General features: G+C 47.4%; 1 protein-coding gene across 2 annotated transcripts in view; it reads left to right on the plus strand.

Moving 5' to 3' along the window:
• The first annotated feature begins 16,229 nt into the window (after positions 1-16,229).
• UTP23 (UTP23 small subunit processome component) overlaps positions 16,230-23,161 on the plus strand; it is a 71,533-nt gene continuing 64,601 nt past the window's right edge. The window contains exon 1 of one of the 2 annotated variants that reach the window (XM_069621536.1): positions 16,230-16,701. In XM_069621536.1, the coding sequence (XP_069477637.1) occupies positions 16,514-16,701 (188 nt within the window). In that variant the 5' untranslated portion in view covers positions 16,230-16,513. The remainder of the gene's footprint in view (positions 16,702-23,161) is intronic. The other variant, XM_069621537.1, reaches the window with a different exon arrangement.

Here is a 23,161-nt window from a genome sequence, read left to right on the forward strand (position 1 = left end):
ACGAGCCTTGAGGATGAAGACAAGGGATTCACCCAGTTTCCTCGAGTAGAACACATTACCTTATTCCCACAATGCAGCTGGTGCCCTGGCAGTTGTTCCTCTTGGTTTCCCGCAGACCCACGATTCCTGGAGCTTCATTGTGAAGGAGGACATCTAAAAGGGGTCTGCACCACACATGGATGAAGCCGGCAGCAGCGACAATGCAAAGGTGTGCTCCTTAAAAACAGGAAAGGCTCAGCAGGTGGCTATGCGGACCACTACAGCAGTGTGCAGCGATTTTGACCACAGCAGAGATTTCTGGCTGAAGAAGATGAGCTGGTTATCCCCACCAGGCTCATGGGAAGAAGACTCCGAACTGGATCTTCTCTTATTCGTCGAAGGGAAGATAGCTCAGGACTGCAGCAGGGCTTCAACGGGACAGGGTAATTGCAGCAGCCGTCGTTCTCTCCACTTCTCTTCAGTTCCTTGTAGTTCCAGAGGCGACTCTGACTTCTAGCCCAAGAGACCTGCCTTTTATGAGCAAAACCCCCATTCACACAGCCTGGCTGTCAATCACGCAGCAGGGGGGTTGTCCAGCTGGGACATCCACCTCAGCCAATCATGGCAAAGTGCGACTTGGGTTTCCTAGGATACCCTGTGCAGGGGGTGACTACACCCCTTCCCCACATTCAGTCTACCTAGACACCCAGGCGCCAAGAGGAGGGCTTCTCTGCAGAAGCCCGCAAAAAGACGGTGAACAAAGAAGGCGAACCTAGTTTGCCGTGCAAAGTAAAACACAAGAAGGACTTTAACAAAAAGAAATGGTGAATAAACCCAACCAGAGCCAAAAGAAAGACGATTTGGCCAAGCGGGTTTATGTTCGAGGCTAATATAATAGCCAAGAACAGTACCACGTTTATCTTATATAATCGCGGTAGAAATGTTAGGGTAGATACCACTTCCACCAGCCAAGTCTAAAAGTTAAAAGAGCAAAACAATGCTCAGGGAGGTGAAGACAGAAGAGGGGTACAGATTAGCCCTTTCAAGTACTCCATGTAAAATGGGGTGTACTGGGTCTGTGGTAAAAATGACTATGTAAAGTAAATGGCAACTTTAACTTTCTCTGGGGGACAGTAGTCAGCCCCAGCGAAATGGAGTCAAAGGGAAGTCTAAAAGACAAACCTGGGTTACTACACTAAAGGTGCTGTGTAACCCATACAAGAACAGGGGCACTTGGAGTGGTGTGCTCCAGTGCCCAAGATCACACAATGAGTAACAACACATAGGCCAAAACACATGTAAGAGTGGAAAAAATAAACTCCAGAAATCCAGCAGAGCTGCTGGGGGACTCACTAGGTGAGGGAAATTAGCCCTAGAAGGAGAATTCTCCCTAACAGTTTCCTTTGGGCATCCCATACTAGGCATTGACTTAGTTGGAGTGCCAGATTGAAATCACTTACAGATTGGGGGCTCGTAGCGGGACTTCTGGATTGGGTCTACCACTTGTGCAGCTTAATACAATGTGCTAACTGACAGGATACATAAATCCTGTGGGGCTTCCATGCTGTGTTACGCTGTAAAAGCACCCCTCAAAAGGGAACGCTCTAAGGCAGGGGTGCACAACTGATTTTGACAGAGGGCCGAAAGTACCTTACATGAGGGCTATAGTGGGCCGAAAAGTAAATGTGGGCGGGGCGGTAGGCGGGGCGTGGCAGCAGGCTTTTTAAACCCCCAATTTGTACTAAACACATGGAAAAAGAATGTTTTTGAGGGGTAACGATTTTTATTTGCATTTCAAACTTACATTTTGTACTACACATTTTCCATTGTTATAATTTATTTCTATTTAGTTATTGTATCTCGCCTGTTTAATTAACTTATATATATTTTATTGACCCTAGATACACTATGCCCCATGGCCCCCCCTCACCCCAACCAAACACTATGCCCCATGTCCCTCACCCCCAACCAAACACTATGTCCCATGGCCCCCTCACCCCCAACCAAACATTATGCCCCATGGCTCCCTCACCCCAACCAAACACTATGCCCCATGGCCCCCTCACCCCCAACCAAACACTATGCCCCATGGCCCCCTCACCCCAACCAAACACTATGCCCCATGGCCCCCTCACCCCAACCAAACACTATGTCCCATGGCCCCCTCACCCCAACCAAACACTATGCCCCATGTCCCTCACCCCCAACCAAACACTATGCCCCATGTCCCTCACCCCCAACCAAACTCTATGCCCCATGGCACCCTCACCCCACCCAAACACTATGCCCCATGGCCCCCTCACCCCAACCAAACACTATGCCCCATGTCCCTCATCCCCAACCAAACATTATGCCCCATGTCCCTCACCCCCAACCAAACACTATGCCCCATGTCCCTCACCCCCAACCAAACGCTATGCCCCATGTCCCTCACCCCCAACCAAACACTATGCCCCATGGCCCCCTCACCCCAACCAAACACTATGCCCCATGTCCCTCAACCCCAACCAAACACTATGCCCAATGTCCCTCACCCCCAACCAAACACTATGCCCCATGGCCCCCTCACCCCCAACCAAACACTATGCCCCATGGCCCCCTCACCCCCAACCAAACCCTATGCCCCATGTCCCTCACCCCCAACCAAACACTATGCCCCATGGCCCCCTCACCCCCGACCAAACACTATGCCCCATGGCCCCCTCACCCCCAACCAAACCCCCCAACTCAGCACACACACAAACATGCACCAATACAGACCCGAACCCCCACCCCCCAACTCAGCACACACACAAACATGCACCCATACAGACCCGAACCCCCCACCCCTCAACTCAGCACACACACAAACATGCACCCATACAGGCCCGAACCCCCCACCCCCCAACTCAGCACACACACAAACATGCACCCATACAGACCTGAACCCCCCACCCCCCAACTCAGCACACACACAAACATGCACCCATACAGACCCGAACCCCCCACCCCCCAAATCAGCACACACACAAACATGCACCCATACAGACCCGAACCCCCCACCCCCCAAATCAGCACACACACAAACATGCACCCATACAGACCTGAACCTCCCACCCCCCCAACTCCAAACCCCCACCCCCAACTCAGCACACACACACTCAGGCATGCACCCTTACAGACCCGAACCCCCCACCCCCCCAACTCAGCACACACACAAACATGCACCCATACAGACCCGAACCCCCACCCCCCAAATCAGCAAACTCTCAAACAAGCACCCATACAGACCCGAACCCCCACCCCCCAACTCAGTACACAAAAAACATTCAAATCAAAACATTCATACACATCCGACACACATCCGACACCCCCTCACCCCCGCATCTCAACATACACACAAAATACATTCAAATACAAACATTCACACACATCCGACACCCCCCCCACCCCCGTATCTCAACATACACACAAAATACATTCAAATACAAACATTCATACACATCCGACACACCCCCTCACCCCTCCATCTCAACATACACACAAAATACATTCAAACACAAACATTCATACACATCCGACACACCTCCCCACCCCCGCATCTCAACATACACACAAAATACATTCAAACACAAACATTCATACACATCCGACACACACCCCCACCCCCGCATCTCAACATACACACAAAATACATTCAAACACAAACATTCATACACATCCGACACACCCCCCACCCCCGCATCTCAACATACACACAAAATACATTCAAACACAAACATTCATACACATCCGACACACCCCCCCACCCCCGCATCTCAACATACACACAAAATACATTCAAATACAAACATTCATACACATCCGACACACCCCCCCACCCCCGCAACATACACACACAAACATAAAACAAAACAAACCCGACACACAAACACAAACAGACCACTTACCGGAGACGTGCTGGAAGGCAGGGAGGCAGGCAGGTAAGCGGCAGGTAAGCTGGAACGCTGGAATCGCACTACGACTGGCGTGGTGGTCCAAGGCTGAAATGCCTTCCGGCATCAAGCCTTATGGACCATGCCAGCCGTAGTGCTGGCCCTCCATTGGTGCAGCACACACGCATTACGTGGCTCGTAGGAGCGACGTGATGCGTGTGTGTGCTGAGCCAATGGGGGCCAGTGTTTTCACCGGCCCGGAAGACAACAAAGACTTTCCTAGCCGCCCTCCATTAGGAAAGTCTTTGTGCCTCGCGGGCCGGTCAAAAGGGCATGGCGGGCCGCAACTGGCCCGCGGGCCGTATGTTGTGCACCCATGCTCTAAGGAAACGGTCTGTTTTGCAAAATAAAATAAAAAACTTCTGTAAGTCAGGAAGGAAATCAATATTTCCAAAATGGCGACATTGGTAGACATCAAGATAGCTAGAGAACATCTTTTACATAAGTTATTTGTGAGAGGTGAGTGGACTGAGCAGGATCAGAATGTGTGGTTGCAGGCAATCACACAACAGATCACTTCAACTGGGTTAGATATCTGGAGAGACCAGGGTCCCTTACAATTGGCCCTGAGTGAACTATATATGGCTCCTAAGGCCAAGGATGAGCAAAATAAGATTGCCAAGATAGCGGCATATTTATATTTATCTATGGGAGACATACAGGACAAATATGCTGAAGGCCAAGATTTGGCAAGTAGGCAACTAATGGCGTTAGAAAACGCCTAATCTGATCTAGACTCTTCTAAGCAGAGGCTGCAGAGGAGTCAGGAGTCAGAAAACGAAAGCAGGCAGTATGTAGTTAAAATAAAAGAGGATATGGGTATCCTGCAGCAGGAAAAGGCAGACCAGGATACCAGAATTCTGGCCTTGCAGAAGGAGTACCAAGAAGGTTTGGACTCTCTACTGCAGAGCCAGACAAAACTGGAGCAACAGATAGATTTCAACAGGGCATGCACAAAGCAGGTAGCCACCCTGCAAAGCCAATTAGATAGTGAAAAAGAGGAGAGCAATAAATTGATTTTGAAAGACCTGGATACCCAGGCAGAGTTGGATGAAGAGTGCCAGAAAGCTGGTGCCCTTCAAAGACAGAGGGACGACCTGGCGGCACAGAGGCAGACTCTTGCAAAGGAAAGGGACACCTTAGGCCAGGAAGTCTGTCAATTAAAAGGGAAACTGGAAGAAAATCACCTGGCCCTCCAGGGACTGGGTGACCTCCAAAAAGAGCATGATAGATTGTTAAGAGCACACCAGGAGGGTGGAGGATGCTCTGGCAAGAAAGGAGCAGGCCAGTAGGTACGGGACTCAGGAGGTAACCTTCCTGCAGCAAAGACTGGCCCAGTGCTCAAAAGCAACCCAGGAAGCACAGAGAGAAAATGAGGCTCTCTATGAGAATAATGACAAGCTCCACAGGCAGGTAGCCATGCAAGAGAGACTGATAGAGACTAGTAAGGCCTTGATTGAGGAACAGAAAGCTCAGGTTCTTGCATGGGAACAAGGAGCAGGGGCTGATAGAGATGAGGTTCGCTGGGAAAGGGAAACACCTGAGCATAACCTCAGGAACCCTAGTACCAGAGGCCTTCATCTCTCCCAGTCCCTGGACTCTGCCACCCCTATGTCCCCTGGCGCACATGAGCCCAGGGCCACGGGGATGGCAGATTACTATCTAGTCAGAAGTATGGGACTCATAGACCAGCACCTCCCAGGAAATGATGGACGGGCATCTGGGTATGGCTACCCAAGTACAGTGAAATTTAGTGGGGAACTCCAGGAGAGTAGGCCCACTAAGGGCATCCTGAAAACCTCTGCCCAGCTAGGACAGTGGGAGGGGGGGGTGTACCCATCAAATCCTGGGAGCAAGGAGGAATCAGAAGACTCCTCTGAGCGCCCCAGGACACAGGAGACTAGGTCTCCACATCCTGCCAGCCATTCTCAGGCTCGCAGAATCCGGGAGAACCTAGAAGATCAGACGGGCACCTTCGGGAGCAGTGCCTCTGAATCAGAGGATGAATGGACCAGGGTTACCCGAACGAAGAAGGCCAATAAGGCAAAAAGGCCCTTGCTTAAGGACCCCTTAAAACAGATCAAGGCAATAAGGAGCGTCATCACGCCTTATCATAAGAACACTAAGTATTCTGCTTGGGAACGCTTAGAGCTCTTTAGGCAAATGATGGAGACTTTCCATTTGAAAGACAGCGGTAGCTGCATGCAGTATGTGAAATAGACATTCTCCCCAAATACTCCAGTTTCTTTGCGGGGCTGGAGGACCAAAATCATTCAAGATGGTCCACATATAGGGTGGCCATCTTGAAGCATTTTTCTGTTCACAGAAATCCCCAAGAGGGTCAGAAGGCAGCCTACAACTTGCAATGTGGGGAGGATCAGGCCCCACAACAATTTGTGCAGGAGTTAAAGCGTGCCTTTGCGCAGACTACCAGAAAGGTGCGCACGGTCAGCAAAGAATGTGTTAATACGTTTTGCCATGCTCTACCAAAATACATCATGACCCAGCTAGTGAGAGATTTTCATGAGAAAAGATCACTAGACTGGGTCATTGAACAGGCGACCCGGATCTATGAGAAGCCCATAGAAAACAAAAATAATGCTAAAAGCCCCAAACCAACCAGCACCCCTGCTGCTGCTAAGGTGGCACAGGTAAAGGTTACCCCCATTTTGGATTTGGAGATGGGGGGGCCTAAAAACTTGCCTGCACTACAGAATAATTCCAAGCCCAGAAGGCCCTCATGCCAGTCACAGACAGGGAGCCAAGGAAGTAGTCCCACTAATGGGATCCTTCACTCCCCTGACTAAGTAAGTCCCCGCTACAAGGGGAATAGACCCATCCTGGGTTATATGTGGACTCCTCCTGCCCAAGGGGGGTTGGGGGGATCCAACCAAGCACCTAACCCAGGGAACTTCCCTCCTAACTTCCCACAGGAGGGCAGAAATTCACCAAATCCTGGGCAGAACTTCACCCAATTTCCAACCCCAAAATCATCCATCCTTCTTTCCCCACTTCCCTGAGCACAGACCACCTAAACCAGAAGAGGGGAGGCCAAGGGTGGAGGGGTACCCAAATCTTCCCAATCTGGGGTTTTACCAGAGAAGGGATAGCTACCCTTCCCGGGATCAGCCCAGGGGAGAAATGAGAACCCCGTATCAGCCTGAGCGGGTGTCACAGCTAGAGTGCCAGGTCCAAAATATGGCACAGGATCTGGTTCGCATGCTGAGGGCTCAGCAGAACCCCCAGATGAGCATGCCGGCGCAGAAAGCCCCAAACTCTGGAACTGGTGCTCCAGAACAATGATGGAGGCAGCACCCCAACAACCAACTGGTTCCCAGGGAGGAGGCACAAGGGGAAGGGGGGTGTAAAGCCTTGGAGGAAGCTTCCTTCCCCACTTGTAAACAGCCCCTGGAAACCCAGGAACCGGAAACGAAATCTCCTACCCCTGAAAGCCTGCCTCCCAAGGAGCAGAGGGGGGGTAGGAGAAACAAAGGACCCAAACAGACCCACTTTATGGAGGAGGTACAGATCTTCCAATTTGAGGGAGAGGGATCCTCAGAGGATTCTGGGAAAAGGATCTTCTCCTTTAGAGATGGGGGAACTCCTCCCAAAGAAAAATGGGTCCCAAAGGATTCAAATCCAGACTGGGTAGATGTGGGGACTGAGCTAGCGCCGCCCAATATCCAATCCCAGAACCAACAGCTTGAAAATCCCCTGGTTCAAACCCATCCTGGTGACTGCCTCCAAAAAGGGGGTGGGGAGGCGGCCCAGAACCAGAACCAGGGGAACTCAAAACTTCTCCTATCTCTAGTTGCCACCTTTTTCTTTCAGGTTCCCAAGACTCCCCACAGAATTCTGCACAAATCTCTTCTCTCTCAATGTCCAAAACTAAAAAACTAGCCAACCAGTTGTCCAAAAACGTGCATTATCTGTGCCCCCTTGTGGAGAAGGAGGGAAGATACTATGCCCCGGTTCAAGTACAGGGGCAGGGTACAATTTTGGCACTGGTGGACACTGGATCCCAAGCTACTCTTCTGTCCAAAAAGGCCTTTGATGAACTAAATTCGGGAAGGGGGAGAATTACCAAATTCCTCTCATCTCTCTTCCTGGACAACTTCAGAACTTTGACGGGAAGGAAATTCCCATCGATGGGACTGCGGATTTGGACATTAAAATTGGGCAACACAAGGTGAAGCACCCGGTCATAGTTGTGACTCCAGAGAGCACCCCGTGTTTACTGGGGAATGACCTCCTGAGAAGGTTGTCACCCCTAATAGATTGAGTAAACAAGGTCCTCTGGACCCAGACTAGCCGACCAATAAAATTGAAACAGAGCGTCAACCATGTTAGTTTAAACGGCACATGCCACATGGTTGAACAAAAATATGACCAAGTAGAATTTCACTTCCAGAACAACCAAATTCCAGACATGATAGTAATAGCAGTAGGACAACAGACTGGTGATGGGGGGTCTTCTCTATTTCTGAAAATCAACCTTCCTTCCAGTCTAAGGTGATATTCCACACTGGCAGGAAACACTCTGAAATTCTTTACCAATCCACAGTCAGACATTCCCACTCCTATAGTCCAGAAATATGAGAAATCAGCTCAGAGCCTGGCTGATATTCAGCAAATTGGAGAGCAGTTGTTCATCCCTGTTCAGTTAAATGAAGGGAAGGACTCTGTTCTCGCCCGAGTGTGTGTGAACGACGGTAAGAGCTTCATCAGCGAAGCCATGTTCTGCCAACTCCGAAAGATCCAGCCATTCCCACATTCAAACTGATAGACAAATGGGAAATGGATCTGGAAACACCCAACTCCAAACATCTCCTGCCATGCAGGTGTATGCTCAAAATCTCCATAGGCAACAAGAGCATAGTTCATAATTGGTAGGTCGTGCGAGACGTCACTGCCGCCTTTTACTTAGGCAGTGATATTCTCAATCACTTTGCCATTAATTTGGACCTAATAAACTTCATAGCTTGGTCCCGATTAGCGGATAATCCCATGAGCTTTGATGATCCAGAGAAAGCATTTAGGTCAGCTCAACTGCTGCCTCATGCAGTTGAAATTCAGATTGGAGAGGAAGTCACCATCCCAGAAAGCGCAGGCATCCATACGTAAAATCTTCCCGCAGAGAGTTTTTGCCGGGACTGGTCGTTACAGGGGTCGCTCGACCGGTCGCCAGCAAGGAGGCAGAAGACCCCATAATCACAGAGCCCAGTACTGGGAGAACAGACAACAAGACACGTTCTTCCCGGCCAGAGGTCGCAACACCAGAGGGCGACGAGGCAGAGGTTTCGGACGAGGCCAAGGGTTCACACAGGTAAGAGTTATAACCTACCCTCCAGTGGGAGGGAGAACGATTATGTTCTGGGGAAACTGGCGCGTGCTTTCCAGCTATGCCTGGATTTTGCAAACTGTCAGGGGTCTGCGGCTAGAGTTCATTCAAGACCCAGTGCAGACGAGATTACCCCATCGCCCGCGCCTAGCGAGAACGGAGCAAGCGGCCCTCAATACAGAGTTAGAGCATTTAGTGAGGAAAAGAGCCATAGAAAGATGCCCCGGGGCCCCGAGTTTCCTCAGCAACATGTTTCTCGTTCACAGGAAGGAGAAAGTATGCCCAGTAATAAATTTGAAGGAACTGAACGGATGGATAGTGTACCAACATTTTCAAGATGGAAGGGATCCATCAGCTCAGAGACTCTCTGAGAGTGGGAGACTGGCTGACCAGGTTAGATCTAAATGACGCCTACCTTACGGTCCCAGTACAGAAGGATTTCAGAAGATTCCTAGCTTTTCGCTGGAAGGGACTATTTTGGCAATTCAGGACGATGCCATTCGGGCTTGCGTCAGCGCCCTGGGCGTTCACAAAACTGATGAAACCAGTAGCCGCAGCCATCCGAGAAAAAGGTATTAGGCTGATTATATACTTGGATGATCTGTTGCTTCTAGCAGAAGATCGAGGGGCACTGGAATATCAGACGCAGTGGGTGCTAGACCTGTTACAGTCACTGGGGTTTCTAGTAAACACAGAGAAGTCGGATACAAAGCCAGCACAAAGGTTGGACTTTCTCGGCTTCATCCTGGACACACGGAAAGCCACCCTGGAGCTTCCTTTAAGGAAGATCCGAGACATCAAGAGAGAGATCAGAGCATGCTTAGGGAAGAGAGTGATTTCTCTGAGAGTTCTAGCGAGAATTGTGGGCCTCCTAGCAGCCTCCATACAAGCCATTTTTCCAGGTCCCTTACACTATCGAGCCTTGCAAAGATTGAACATCAAACACCTGCAACAAAGGTTAAGATATCATCAATCGATACCACTAGATCAGGAATCTATCACAGAACTAGAATGGTGGTTGCAGAATATGGATGCCTGGAATGGGCGTGCCATATTCGGGGACCGGCCGGACCTCGTGATAGAGTCAGATGCCAGTCGGCTAGGATGGGGAGCTCGATGCGGAGAGTTACAAACTGGAGGGAAATGGAGCGCAGAGGAGCTGAGCCTGCACATAAACTGCTTAGAGCTTCTAGCAGGATCCTTTGCGATAAAGACATTCACGAGAGACAGAGTGAAGTCTTGCGTCCCGCTAAAGATGGACAACATATCGGCTGTACGTTACATAAACAACTTAGGAGGGATGAAGTCCAGGATGCTAGCCGAGTTAGCGAAGGATTTCTGGCATTATTGCCTGAGGACAGGGACATCAGTGACAGCAGAGTATTTACCAGGGGCGCTGAATGTGATAGCAGATTGGAACTCCCGATATCTCACAGACTCCAGCGATTGGAGGCTAGATCCAGCAGTGTTTCAGATTCTGGATCAGAAATGGGGTCCATTTCACACAGATCTATTTGCGTCTCGCCTCAACGCTCAGATACCCAGCTTCTACAGCTGGAAGTTTGACCCAGACGCAAAAGGCACGGACGCATTCCTGCAAGACTGGGCAGGTCACACACATTACACCTTCCCCCCGTTCATGATGCTGAGCAGAGTGCTGGCGAAGTGTCGGAGGGAGAGAGCGGAGCTGGTGCTAGTAGTGCCATTGTGGAAATCCCAGGTGTAGTTCCCGACGCTGATAGAACGATTAATAGATCTGCCGAGGATCCTCCCAGAGGGGGAGCGATTGCTCACAGACCCAGTTGGGCAGTGTCATCCTCTGAGAGTGAGAGGGACACTCCCGCTCATCGCGTGCAGGGTATCAGGAGACGATGGGATCTGCCAGGCATTTTGATGCAGGCAGCAGAACTTATCGCCGAATCCTGGGCTCCATCAACTAGGAGGATCTACGACGCGGCTTGGGCCAGGTGGACGAATTGGTGTAGAGGGAGAGGTTTTCATCCCATTTCTGCACCTGTAGTGGCCATACTAAATTTTCTAGCACATCTGCTGCAAGATGGGAAAGCATTCCGCACTATTGGAGTGTACAGATCAGCGATTTCCGCCGGTCACGTACCAATTGAAGGAGTGCCAGCGGGTGAACACCCAGCGGCTCATTAGAGGAGCTAAGTTTAAGGCACCGCCGGTTCCCAGATATACAATACTTTGGGACGTCACGAGAGTACTGAAATTATTAGAAAGTTGGTCGGGTAACAGATATTTGTCTCTCAAGCAGTTATCGGGAAAATTAGCGATGCTGTTATGTCTCATATCCTGTAAGAGAGGATAAGATGTTAAAGCACTGGAGGTTAATAGAAGGGCGTTTGGCCCAGAAGGTGTGACCTTCTTGGTGGTACAAAGGACTAAATCAAGTACATCCACAGTGCACTATCCATATTTTCCGAATAATGCCAAATGGTGCGTAGCTAGTTGCATCAAGGAATACGAGGCCAGGACGGCAGAGAAAAGAGCGATGAGTACAAGTCAGTTGTTAATAGCGTGCAGGAAGCCTTTTCAGGCGGTAAAGACAGCTACCATAGCAAGATGGGTCAGAGAAGTAATGCTAGCGGCAGGGATTGATTTGCAGCGATATGGTGCGCTTTCAGTGAGAGGGGCCATGGCATCCAAAGCATATAGGACAGGGATTCCTTTGCAGGATATTATGGCAGCAGCATACTGGGCGAATGATCGTACATTTAGAGAATTTTATTTTAAACCAACAGAGAGCATAGCAAGTGCAGTGTTGGGACAGCTTTGAACAAGCATAATGCTTGTCTCCAGTCTGGTCATAGAATAAAGATTGCCCCTGCTAGCTGCGCAGGGAGTATTAATTCTATTAAAGACTAGGAGGCGAGCATTAGATCCCACCCACGAATGTTTGATAATCATATGATATGTGATTGCATAAGAATATGATGACAAACTGGATTCCACCCTGATATTATGTTTATGTTTTCCCTAGGGGAAGAACAGAAGAACAATTGAGGGAATGGCCCAGAAAGGCAGGCGAGCGTTCTGCCATCGTGAAGTTGTTATGTTGAGTTCAAGAAGTCCTTGCTCGGTTGGCGGGACGAGAAGTTTGGTTACAGGACAGTCAGAGCATGTAAAAGCAAGGAGGAGCTCAGGGACAGGATGTGGTCATTGCTGAGCTGGAGAGAGAGAAGGACTACAGAGACTTTGGGATTTGTAGTTTTAAAAGTGAAAAGTCATATGGACATTTCTTTGTTATTGATTGATATAGTTTGTTGAAACTGCTGAAGGGTAGTAAATAAAGAAGTTGAAGCATAATGCTCGCCTCCTAGTCTTTAATAGAATTAATACTCCCTGCGCAGTTAGCAGGGGTAATCTTTATTATTCTTCCTATTCCTACTCCTAATTGATTAAAGAGATTGTCGATATTGTAATATTACCCATTGCTGGTCATTGTTCATATTCATAAGTGTGATATTCAGATATTATTCATATTCATAAAAGTATAATCTATATATTGTTCAATTTTTCAAATAAATATTTTAATTTGCAAAACAAACCTATCTCTTGGTTCAGTGAGACCGGGGGGATTCAATGAGAGGGGCGTTATATATAAGGGTACATCATCCAGAATTAAACAAACTTTGACATAAAAATATATAAATAAGGCTTTCCCTTGGGCATCCCATACTAGGCATTGACTTAGTTGGAGTGCCGGATTGAAATCACTTACAGTATTCGACAAACATTACATACATAAATAAATATACAGGTATCCAACAAACATTGCATAAATAAATACCTCTATTAACATTGAAACTATCCCACACGATGCAACCATCCAAGTGCTTTCAGAGGGGAGCTGCAGGAGTTGTGCCGGGTGTGGTCAAGTAAAAGAAAACATTGCTTATGTCGAACATGAATCAGTAGGTTTTAAGAATGAGGTTCCCGGACAATGCCTCGATTTAAACCAGGATTTCCCCACAGATTATCTGCCCTTTCACCATCAGCTAGAGTTATTGCTCTTCTTAATGATTCTTGCACAGTGCAGAATAAATTGCTGTTGGTAGTTTAGGTGCACAGATGGCTGGTAAGGTTTGCTCCCGTGTACATGTGCCGATCATCCTGTGTATACAATTACTGAGCAGGGTCAGACTGGGGCATGCAATTGTCTCAGGCACCAATGAAAAAGTGGACCATAGTTGTAAATGGTAATTCGTTCCTTTTCTGACCCTGTTTGAATAGTATCCAAGGGGGAGTTTTTTTTAATAAAATGGGATGCAAATTGTGCTTTTTAAAGTATATTTACTCGCAATACTGGTCAAAACTATTACCTGCCTAGTGAAGTAACTCATCAAACTGCCCCACATGGGTTAAAAAATGTGGCCCACTTTGACCAAAAAATGGTCCCACATTAACATTTTGTGTTATTGGTTCGGCCATGTGCCTATTTCCCTATAGGCCAGTCTGAGCCTGTATGTGGATGAGTGTTTGTTTTAGAAAGAGGAGGTTTGGTGTGGTTTATGAATGTTCTGCCTTTAATTGCAGAGAAGGTGATGCGGCGTGGTTGCAGCCTGCAAGGCAAAGCTGTGTTTAAGGTGGCTCTCAGCCCCAACAGCCAGTGGGCAAGCGGCTCTGAAAGACTGAGCTGGGAGGTACTCAGGCTGACGTTGAGGCCCAGATACTGAAACTATGTGCCTAATAATGAGATAATTGTGGATCACAGGCATGACATGTACTCTTGTTCTGTCACCAGATCTCCAGTTCCCACAATGCCTAGTAAGGGGTACGGCCAGCCCTCATATGCCCAGTAGCATTTATTGCAGCTCCCATGGCCCGTACTGCTCTCCCTTGCCATACATTCTCCAGTGGATATCTTGTGTTCTTTGTTGGTTGTATATACTGCATCCTCTGCCATATTCATGGTCTCTTGGTGTGCCCAGTCCTCATTGCCTGCAGCCTAAGTGGGACTGGGGCATAAAATTGTCTTGGGCACCAATAAAAAAGTGGCCTACCGTTGCAAATGGCAATGCATTCCTTGAGTGACGGACTGGTTGAATAGTACAAAAGGTGGGTGGGGGGTCTGATAACATGTGATGCAAATTCTGCATTTTAAAAAAAATGCATTCAGTAAGACTGATCAAAACTACTATCCGCATGCTGAACTGATAAAACGAACCACGCATGCTACATACTTTTAGAGATCTGTTAAGTGATTTAGACGACAGCATTAATTTTACACACATCTGAATGCCCTATCACAACGTTTTCTTTTCTTACCCTTGGTGTATGTAGTGTTTAAAAGACTGGCTTGCATGCTTAAACCTCTTGTTGTACCTGGAGAGCCTGTGAGGCCAGATGACTAGATGAGCAGCGGACCAGAGAGATGACGTACCAGAGGACCATATTTACCGCGGACTAGAGAGGTGACAGACCAGACGAGCAGCGGACCAGAGAGGTGATGATCCAGATGACTAGATGAGCAGCAGACCAGAGAGGTGACGGGCCAGAGGACCAGATGAGTGGTGGACCAGTAGGGTGACCAGACATCCCAGTTTTGTCGGGACTGTCCCAGTATTTGGTGCTCCCCCTTTCTCAAGATTATGTTCCCATTGGACACTGCAGTGGTCCCTGTTTTTTGTAGTAGGTCTTCATCATAGCTCTCAACTCACCTGCTTTTGGCTGGTGTCACCCGCCTTGAAAGCAGCTGAATCCCCTGCAAAGTCCCTCATTCACCCATTCACTTCTATGGGCTCTCATCCGCCAAAAAGAAAATCGGGTGTTTTCACCCGCCTTAGTGACACAAAAGGTTGGGAGCTATGTCTTCATAGCTGGCAGGCAGGAATGCAAAATCTCGCCCAGAAGAAATGCTGAATTTTACAATTTAAGATAGTGTTAGTTTGTGATAAATTAATTATAATATGTTTTTCTTTGAACAGTAACACTTCACCCCCCTTCTCCTCCAAACGCTAATGAAGTGTAGTGGCTTGACAGCCATTTTCAAGAGTTAGTCCCACTTTTATGTTAGTTGCCCAGCATAGCTCTCAACCATTTGTGTCACAAAGGCGGGTGAAAACACCGGATTTTATTTTTGGTGGGTGAGAGCCCATTGAAACAAATGGGCGTGCAGGAGGCTTGGCGGGTGAGTCAGCTGTTTACATGGCGGGTGACACCCGCCAAAAGCGTGTAAGTTGAGAGCTATGTGCCGAGTCCTGGTTTTTTACTTTTTAAATCTGGTCACCCTATGGACCAGAGAGGTGGCGGGTCAGAGGACCAGAGACGTAACGGTCAGATGACTGACAGACCAGAGATTTGATGGGCCAAACAACTGCCAAAGGAGACGAGGATCACAGAACTGAACTCTAGACAATAATTCACAATAAAATGCCCAAAGAGGCGCAGATCTCAAGAACTGAATTTAAGACACTGATTGCCCATAAAATGCCAAAGTAGTGGCAGACTGCAAGGACAGAGGACATGAGGTAATGCCAAAAACATCAAGATTAAATAAAGTCTTTTTGTTGTTGTTGTAACATACTATGTCTATGTCCTTTCTGTATGTTTATAATTTAGTGCATAGCTCTCAACTCACCCGCTTTTGGCGGGTGTCACCCACCTTGTAAAAAGGGCTGACTAACCCGCCAAGTCTCCTGCACGCCCATTCATTCCAATGGGCGTCTCACCCGCCAGAAACAAAATCGGGTGATTTCACCCGCCTTTACCAGACAAATGGTTGAGAGCTATGTTAGTGTGACGATTCTGACATTTAATTTTGTGACTTATCCGTGGCATTTTAGGTGTGTGCTTGTTTTTTCAGCTGATTCATATGCGAGGCAGCTTGGTTTGGGCTTGTTTTGAAGGGACATTCTGCTTGTTTTTGTTCTTTCAACCTGGCAACACTGAAGGGCAAACAGATTATTTTTTAAATTCCGACTGCTGCAAACACTGCTTCCATCTCCCAGTCCCACTCTACCCTGCTACCCCCAAAATTGGTATTCATGAGCATTTTTTTCTCGATTTAATCGTAGCCGCTATCTGCCCGAAAGGAAGCGTTCTTAGATTTCAGGCAGTTGATTTACATATATATATATAGGAGAACAGTCCGTTTTTTGTTTCTTTGAATAGAACGAGCGTGGTGATCGTTTCACTTCCGGGTCATAGCTGTGCATACTTTGTAGTTGTTAGAGGTCCATAGTTTTGATTTGGAAGCATGAAGATCCGACGGCAAAAGCATGCCAAGAAAACATTGTCATTCTACAAACACAACTTTGGCCTGAGGCAGCCGTTCCAAGTGTTACTGGACGGAACTTTCTGCCAGGCTGCACTACGCGGCCAGATCCAGATCAAGGAGCAGCTACCCAAATACTTGATGGGCGAGGTGGCACTCTGCACGACAGGGTGAGAGTCTCCTCTATTTGAACACGGAGTATGCAACTGTTCGGTGGTGGTATTCAATCAGACATGTATGCCCCATTTAATTTGGAAGGTGGTAAAAAAGTTCTGGTTTAATTAAACTTTGCATTCTGGATTTTCCTATTGTAAACCCATGACTACATGTTCAAGGATGTAAAGTTAAAACCAAGACTGGATATTATCTTCTCGCTGGAATGGGGCATTTTTGGCACGTATGATCATGGGAGGCTGCGTGTTTGATCTCGGAGGCTGCTTTACTGAGTACCTCTGCTACACAAGGCTGGGCAGACATTGCTAAAAAAAAAGTATAATTGGGGAGCATGGATTTCCACACGAGGTGATATACAAAAATAGTATGGTGTGTGAAGTCCAGTTCGGACCAGATTATGGAAGCCGGGATATGATGGTACTAAATGCATAGGACAGTAATGGCATTGTTTACTTTTTGCTTTTACGTGTTTGTACGTTATGTGATTTGAGGGCAGGAAGATCGGCCGATTTGTGCAGAATCACATGTTTTTTGCTAACTTCCCTAGCTGGCAGTACAGTCTAGTTTTCCAGATTCCAAAGTTAGCATCTTGGCCACAACACTAGGTAAGTGTGGTGTTAGTGTTGGAGTTATGTCAGCTGGTCTAGTGGGTTTACATCACGTGTCCGTCCTGCACACCCACCTGTTACTCACTGGTAATTTGTTGGTGCCTTTTTGTTTTCAGCTATTTTGTTTCTACCTAACCAGTCTTTCAGGCTCTTTTCATATCAATTGGTCAGCTGGTGCAAGTGGAACTAGGTCAAGCAACCTCTGATGCACCACCTGCTTAGCCACGCCCCTTCCTTAACTGTCAGATCACCCTACATGTTTGCGTCGTCCTACCCCAGGGCTACAGCATACAACATACTGACCACACAGGAAAGACTAGAGGTGTGGTGGCAGATGGACTTTAAGTAGGCCATTCTCTACCCTGTCTAACTGCACTCCACAAGTGTTAAAGACCACACGCTCAACCTCGTCCTCACCTCTTCTCGTGCTCACTCCCTCTTGAATGAACCAACCCCCTTCTCATATCACACACAAAGGCCAGGTTGACCACTGTGTGAGTTAGTGCCACTAAATGAATAATTTTCCACTAGACACACTTGACGCAACCTTGCTGCATTCTCCAGTGAATGCCTCAGCCCTTCTGGATGCATTCAACCACTTTGCCAAAGAAATACTGGGTGCCACGCACCCCTAAAGTCTAGTCTCGACAGTCATCCATACGGACCATGGTACACACCCAAGCTTGCCCCCAGCCAACACTCAAGTTAGATCCCTTAAGAAGCAGTGGCCCAAGGACCACAGTCCAGATGTGCTCTCATACCTCAAATCGTTGTGCACTCAACACACACATGATCTCAGTGTCTAAACCGGCCACTAAATGTTTAAAGATGTGTTGTGGGCACCCCTCCTTCCTAAACACTGCTTGGAAGAATTCAATGATCTTACCCGACTACACCTTCACCATTGGGACAGCCTCTAACCGGAGCAAAACCTTAATGTAAGTAGTCGAGCACTGTACCAAGCCAACACCAATGTCTGAGTTGTTGGCTTCAAAAGAGAAATGCATTGGTATCAATTACTTCTTTAACAAAATTGATAAGATCAGTCATCTCATTGATGCCTCAAAACCAGAAAGAGGCGCAGTATCGTTCCCTCAACACTGCCATCCTGGATTGGCTTTACCTTCCTCTCTGCTAAGGATCTTTCAGACACATTCAGTTCCCTTAACCTTGCCTCTTGTTTAGAAAACTTTCCACCCAGCGCCCCTCATTAAACAACTTGCTGGCCCAGCGTTCAATGCACTCCTTGGTATTGTGAAATGCTCCTCTTGGCGAAGGTGCATTTCCAGACACACACATCCCTTGCGTGGCCCAGAGGACCTCTGCAACAGCAGACCCATGAGTAGTCTCCTTTTCATAGGGAAGCCTATCGAGAAAGTAGTTAAGACCCAACTACTTGCTGAAATCGATCAGCAGGGTCTCTCCTGCAATTGTCAATCTGGCTTCTACCCCAAATGCAGTATTTGGACCACAACCATCCAAGTGGTGGACAATGAATCACTGACAAGGTCCTCTTTTGACCTTTTGGCTGCCTTTGACACAGTCGATCGACCCCCTAACACTCCTCTGACGACAAGATGGGCTTCCCCCGGAAGCATCCTAAAATGTTTGCATCCTACCTATTCGACAGACAGTCATACAGATGGGCACATCCATATTCAACTGACTTCCATTCACTTGTGATGGTCCCCCAGGGTTTAGCCTTCTATAATTGTCTTCAATCTATACATGACCCCCCTTGGGAACTCTCCTAAATTACCCCAATATAGCCATCCATCAGTATGCTGATGACACTGAGCTGTACCTTGAAGTCAGTGTCCCCCAGAACATCTCTCTCGTCCACAATCGCATGGCTACCATCCAAAGAATGATGTTGCATGCCAGTAACAAACTGAACCCCACCATGCACTTGAAAGGATTCACCCCACAGCTGTACAACTCCGCCAAATCCCTGGACTTCAATGTTGACCGCAGCCTTCCTTTTCAAAAGCACATAAAAGGTGCAAACCATGTGGATACGTAGCAAAATACAGCACAAAATCAAACCCTGCATGCACTTCATGACTTCCACACGGTTGTTCAAGACCTCATGCTCTCTCAGATCAACAGGGGAAATGCCTTGCTTTCTGGGCCCACTCTAAGTAGCCCACCACTCTGCAGTCTGCCTCATTACAGGCATCTGCAAATTCAGCCGTTTATCTACTACACTGCATGATGCTGCATATATTACCTACAAACTAGTCTCAAACGGAACAACCAACAGACCTCTGGTGGTCCTCGCGCTTCACGTAGCAAAACTCTTAAAAGGTTATAGTCTAAGCTAGCACATAAAGAGAAGACGCACAGTACTTTTCATGCCAGGAGCTCAATGCGGCCAGAACCTCGAAATACATGCCCCTCCATCCCCAAGTTCTGCAAAACATGAAACTTGGCACTTTAAACAATACCTGCCAGATGAATAGAAATTCCTCCCGGCACCAACAGTACTGTGTTTTTTTATAAAATGTCAAGTCCAGCACAGGCACCATCCTGTGATAAAGCACTCTGCTGATCTCAAACTAGGTTCACGTTATAAGCAATAAAATAAATGGATGACTACAGCACTTGGGCAATATACAGGGCTGTTAGCTGAAGGTGGGTTTTTCATGCCACATTACAGGAATGGAATCTACCCGACCAAGCAATGTATTTGAACTTTGTAAGGGGAGGCAGAGACCCAGCACCACTAAGCAACGGGAACCACTTACTGTTGAGTTGGGACTATCGAATACTAGATAAAGGTGAAACAACCGTGCTACTGCAATATAGCATTATTAGCTAGTGGCTGAGGGGCAGAGGAAGGGAGTTGTGCTCAAATAGGCAAGCAGAGGCTTTACAAGCAGCAAAGTGAAGGAGAACTTTCCAGAGCCACCTCACCCATTTTTGTGACCGTGGCAGATTTGTCAGAGGTAGTTTTGCAATCACATAGAAGAAAATTGCCTAAAACCCTTGAAGAAAGGCAATTTGTTGCCACACAACATCAAAGGTCTTCAGCTTTCCTCCTCAGCATTTCACAAGCAGTTGACACCAAAGTGCTTCAGTGGCTCCATTCTAGAACCTAGGTTCTTGCCAGAGTGTCAACAGGAATAGGGATACCACATCTCTGTTCCTTTTCTATAACTGCCGTATCTCTTATGTGTTCTATGCTGAAGATAAAAAAAAAACTGTACAGAGAACATCTATACCTGCATTGTAAGTGTTATGTTAATTATAGTTATAAAACGCATGCTGAAGAATGATACAGACATTTTTAAAAACTAGCTGACAAAAAGAACCATTTTAAAACAGGTAGGTTTTTAAAAGCCAACGGAAGGTAAGGAGATTTTTGGTGGCCTGAAGTGATATAGGCAGAGAATTCCATAATTAAGCAACCGCCACGGAGAAAGGGCGGCCACCCGCATGCTCAAACTAATAGCAGGGGATCGAAAGAAGACTGTAGCTTTAGAGCGTAATTGGCGAGAAGGCACATACTCTTTGATATAGTTGAATTTTAAAACTGTGATTAATCTCACCCTGTGGTATAGTTGAACTTAGATTATGTGGATAATATCACCCTGTGGTTTAGTTAAACTTAGAAACTGTGAATAATCTCTCCCAGTAGTACAGTTGAACTTTGAAAGTGCAAATAATCGCTGTGGTACAGCCATAGTACAGTTAATAATAAAGAGTGAGTACAATTAACATCTGGTGGTATAGTTGAAGTGGGAAGGTGTGAACGAAATCATCCAACGCCAGCTATAACACAGTTTAAACTAAACCAAACCATGAGTCCACCCAACATTCCAAGATCTGCTGGAAATGAACCCCTTGCGCCCGCCCGCCTTACCTCCCATCCCCGCCTTCCCCCTACCCAAACACCAAGCCAGAGGGGCATGATGGTGAGCCAACCATCTTAAAACCACTGCTGCTCCCATCCCCTCCACCCACCGCCTATCATCTTAACCGCTCCCCAGACTAATGGCCCGCCTAGCCTCCCAAGCACACCCAGCCCCGCTACCATCCACCCCCCACTCACCTCATGAACTCCCACCATCATCCCCCCCCCCCCGACTCCCACTCCTTCCCCTCCCTAAAAATTGCACGCCTTTCCCCCCTCTGCATTATGAGTGATGGCATGTCCCACTCTTGGTTGGAACTGTGGAGGGCAGCATGCGCCACATTTGGACGGAGTTCCGAAGGATATCATATACCACATTTAGAAACAGTTGTGATAAATAATATGTGCCCTAATAGCATCACTGTGCTAATATTGTATCTAGAAGGTATTCCCAACATCATTGAGTGTGCTCGAATAGCGTCACTGTGTTAAAGCTGAACTTAGAAAGCGTGCCTAATAGTGTCACTGTGTTAATGTTGACTCTAGAAAGTACGCCTAATAATGTCACTGAGTTAATGTTGAATCTAGAAAATGTTTGTTTATTGAATTTATATAGCGCTTTAGGCCAAAGCGCTTTACAATATAACAACTGGTACAAAAGTGAGAGAAGCATATTTACAAAAATGAACAGGTCATTAGAACTATTTACAAGGAGGGACGGTGGGGGGAGGGTAGATGAGGGGATAGGTGAAGGGAGTTACGGTGGAGGATTTGAGGGAGGCGGAGGGAGGGGCTCAGGGTAAGCGGGAATGATCTGGTGTCCTCGTAGCCCTTAAGTAGTATTTGTTACCAATTTAAGGTCAGCCGGCATCATACCTAACAATCCTGGGTCCGCCCACTCCTTAAAAAAACCTAATCTAGATCCTGCCATCCCTACGAACTACCGTCCTATCACTACAGTGCCATTTCTCCTTAGAATTCTTGATAAAATAGCATACCAACAAATTCAACACTACCTCGAACTTAACCACCTTCTAGGAGTCCGACAGTCGGGTTTCAGACCTCAACATGGGACTGAGACTGCGCTTATAGGTCTAAAGGCGCAGATCGATGAGCTGAGAGACGAGGGCAAGACAGCACTTCTGTTACTCCTCGATCTCTTAGCTGCATTTGACCTAGTCAACCATGAGATCCTCTGCACACACACTTAGTCGGCAGCACATTTCTCCCAGGAGGCAACTGAATGGATCCAGTCCTTCCTCAATAACGCACGATGCGAGTCTTTTCACCATCAGCACCTGCTGACCCCATGCCCATCACATGTGGTGTGCCACAGGGTTCCTGCGTATCCCCTACACTGTACAACATCTTCACAAAGCCCCTTTTCGATGATCTAGATGGCCTGGGTATCACCTACACAAAATATGCCGATGATGCCCAGATCCTCATCCCGTTGACTGGGGATTAAGACAAGGATTTGGCCTTTGTAAATCATGTGTACCTCATCATCCAGGCATGGATGGCCTCTCATGGTCTATGCCTGAATGATGACAAGACTGAACTCCTCATTTTAGGCACTACACCTAACCTCAACAAATTGGGCCATTCCTCTTTTGTCATAGACAATAACATCATTACCGTAGCCAAGGAGGTCAAAACCTTAGGATTCTATTTAGACTCTACACTCACCTTCAAAAAACAAGTCAATGCCATGGCCTATGCTACATCGTATACTTGTAAACTCATTAGAGCACCTAAACCATTCCTCTCACCAAACAACTGCATCACTATAGCCAGAGCATTGATCCTATCCAAGCTGGATTATTGCAACACGCTCTATGTAGGCAGCAATAAATACATTACAAAAAAATCAAAATCCTGCAGAACAATGCCTTAAGAGCAGCCATAAGCCTCCCGAGGAAAGCACACATCTCAGAGACTAGAAGATCGTATAACTGGCTTTCTACAAAAGACAAAATCTTCCTTAAATCG

The sequence above is a fragment of the Ambystoma mexicanum genome, chromosome 5q, assembly GCF_040938575.1.
Source record: "Ambystoma mexicanum isolate Mex_15411 chromosome 5q, UKY_AmexF1_1, whole genome shotgun sequence".
NCBI lineage: Eukaryota > Metazoa > Chordata > Amphibia > Caudata > Ambystomatidae > Ambystoma > Ambystoma mexicanum.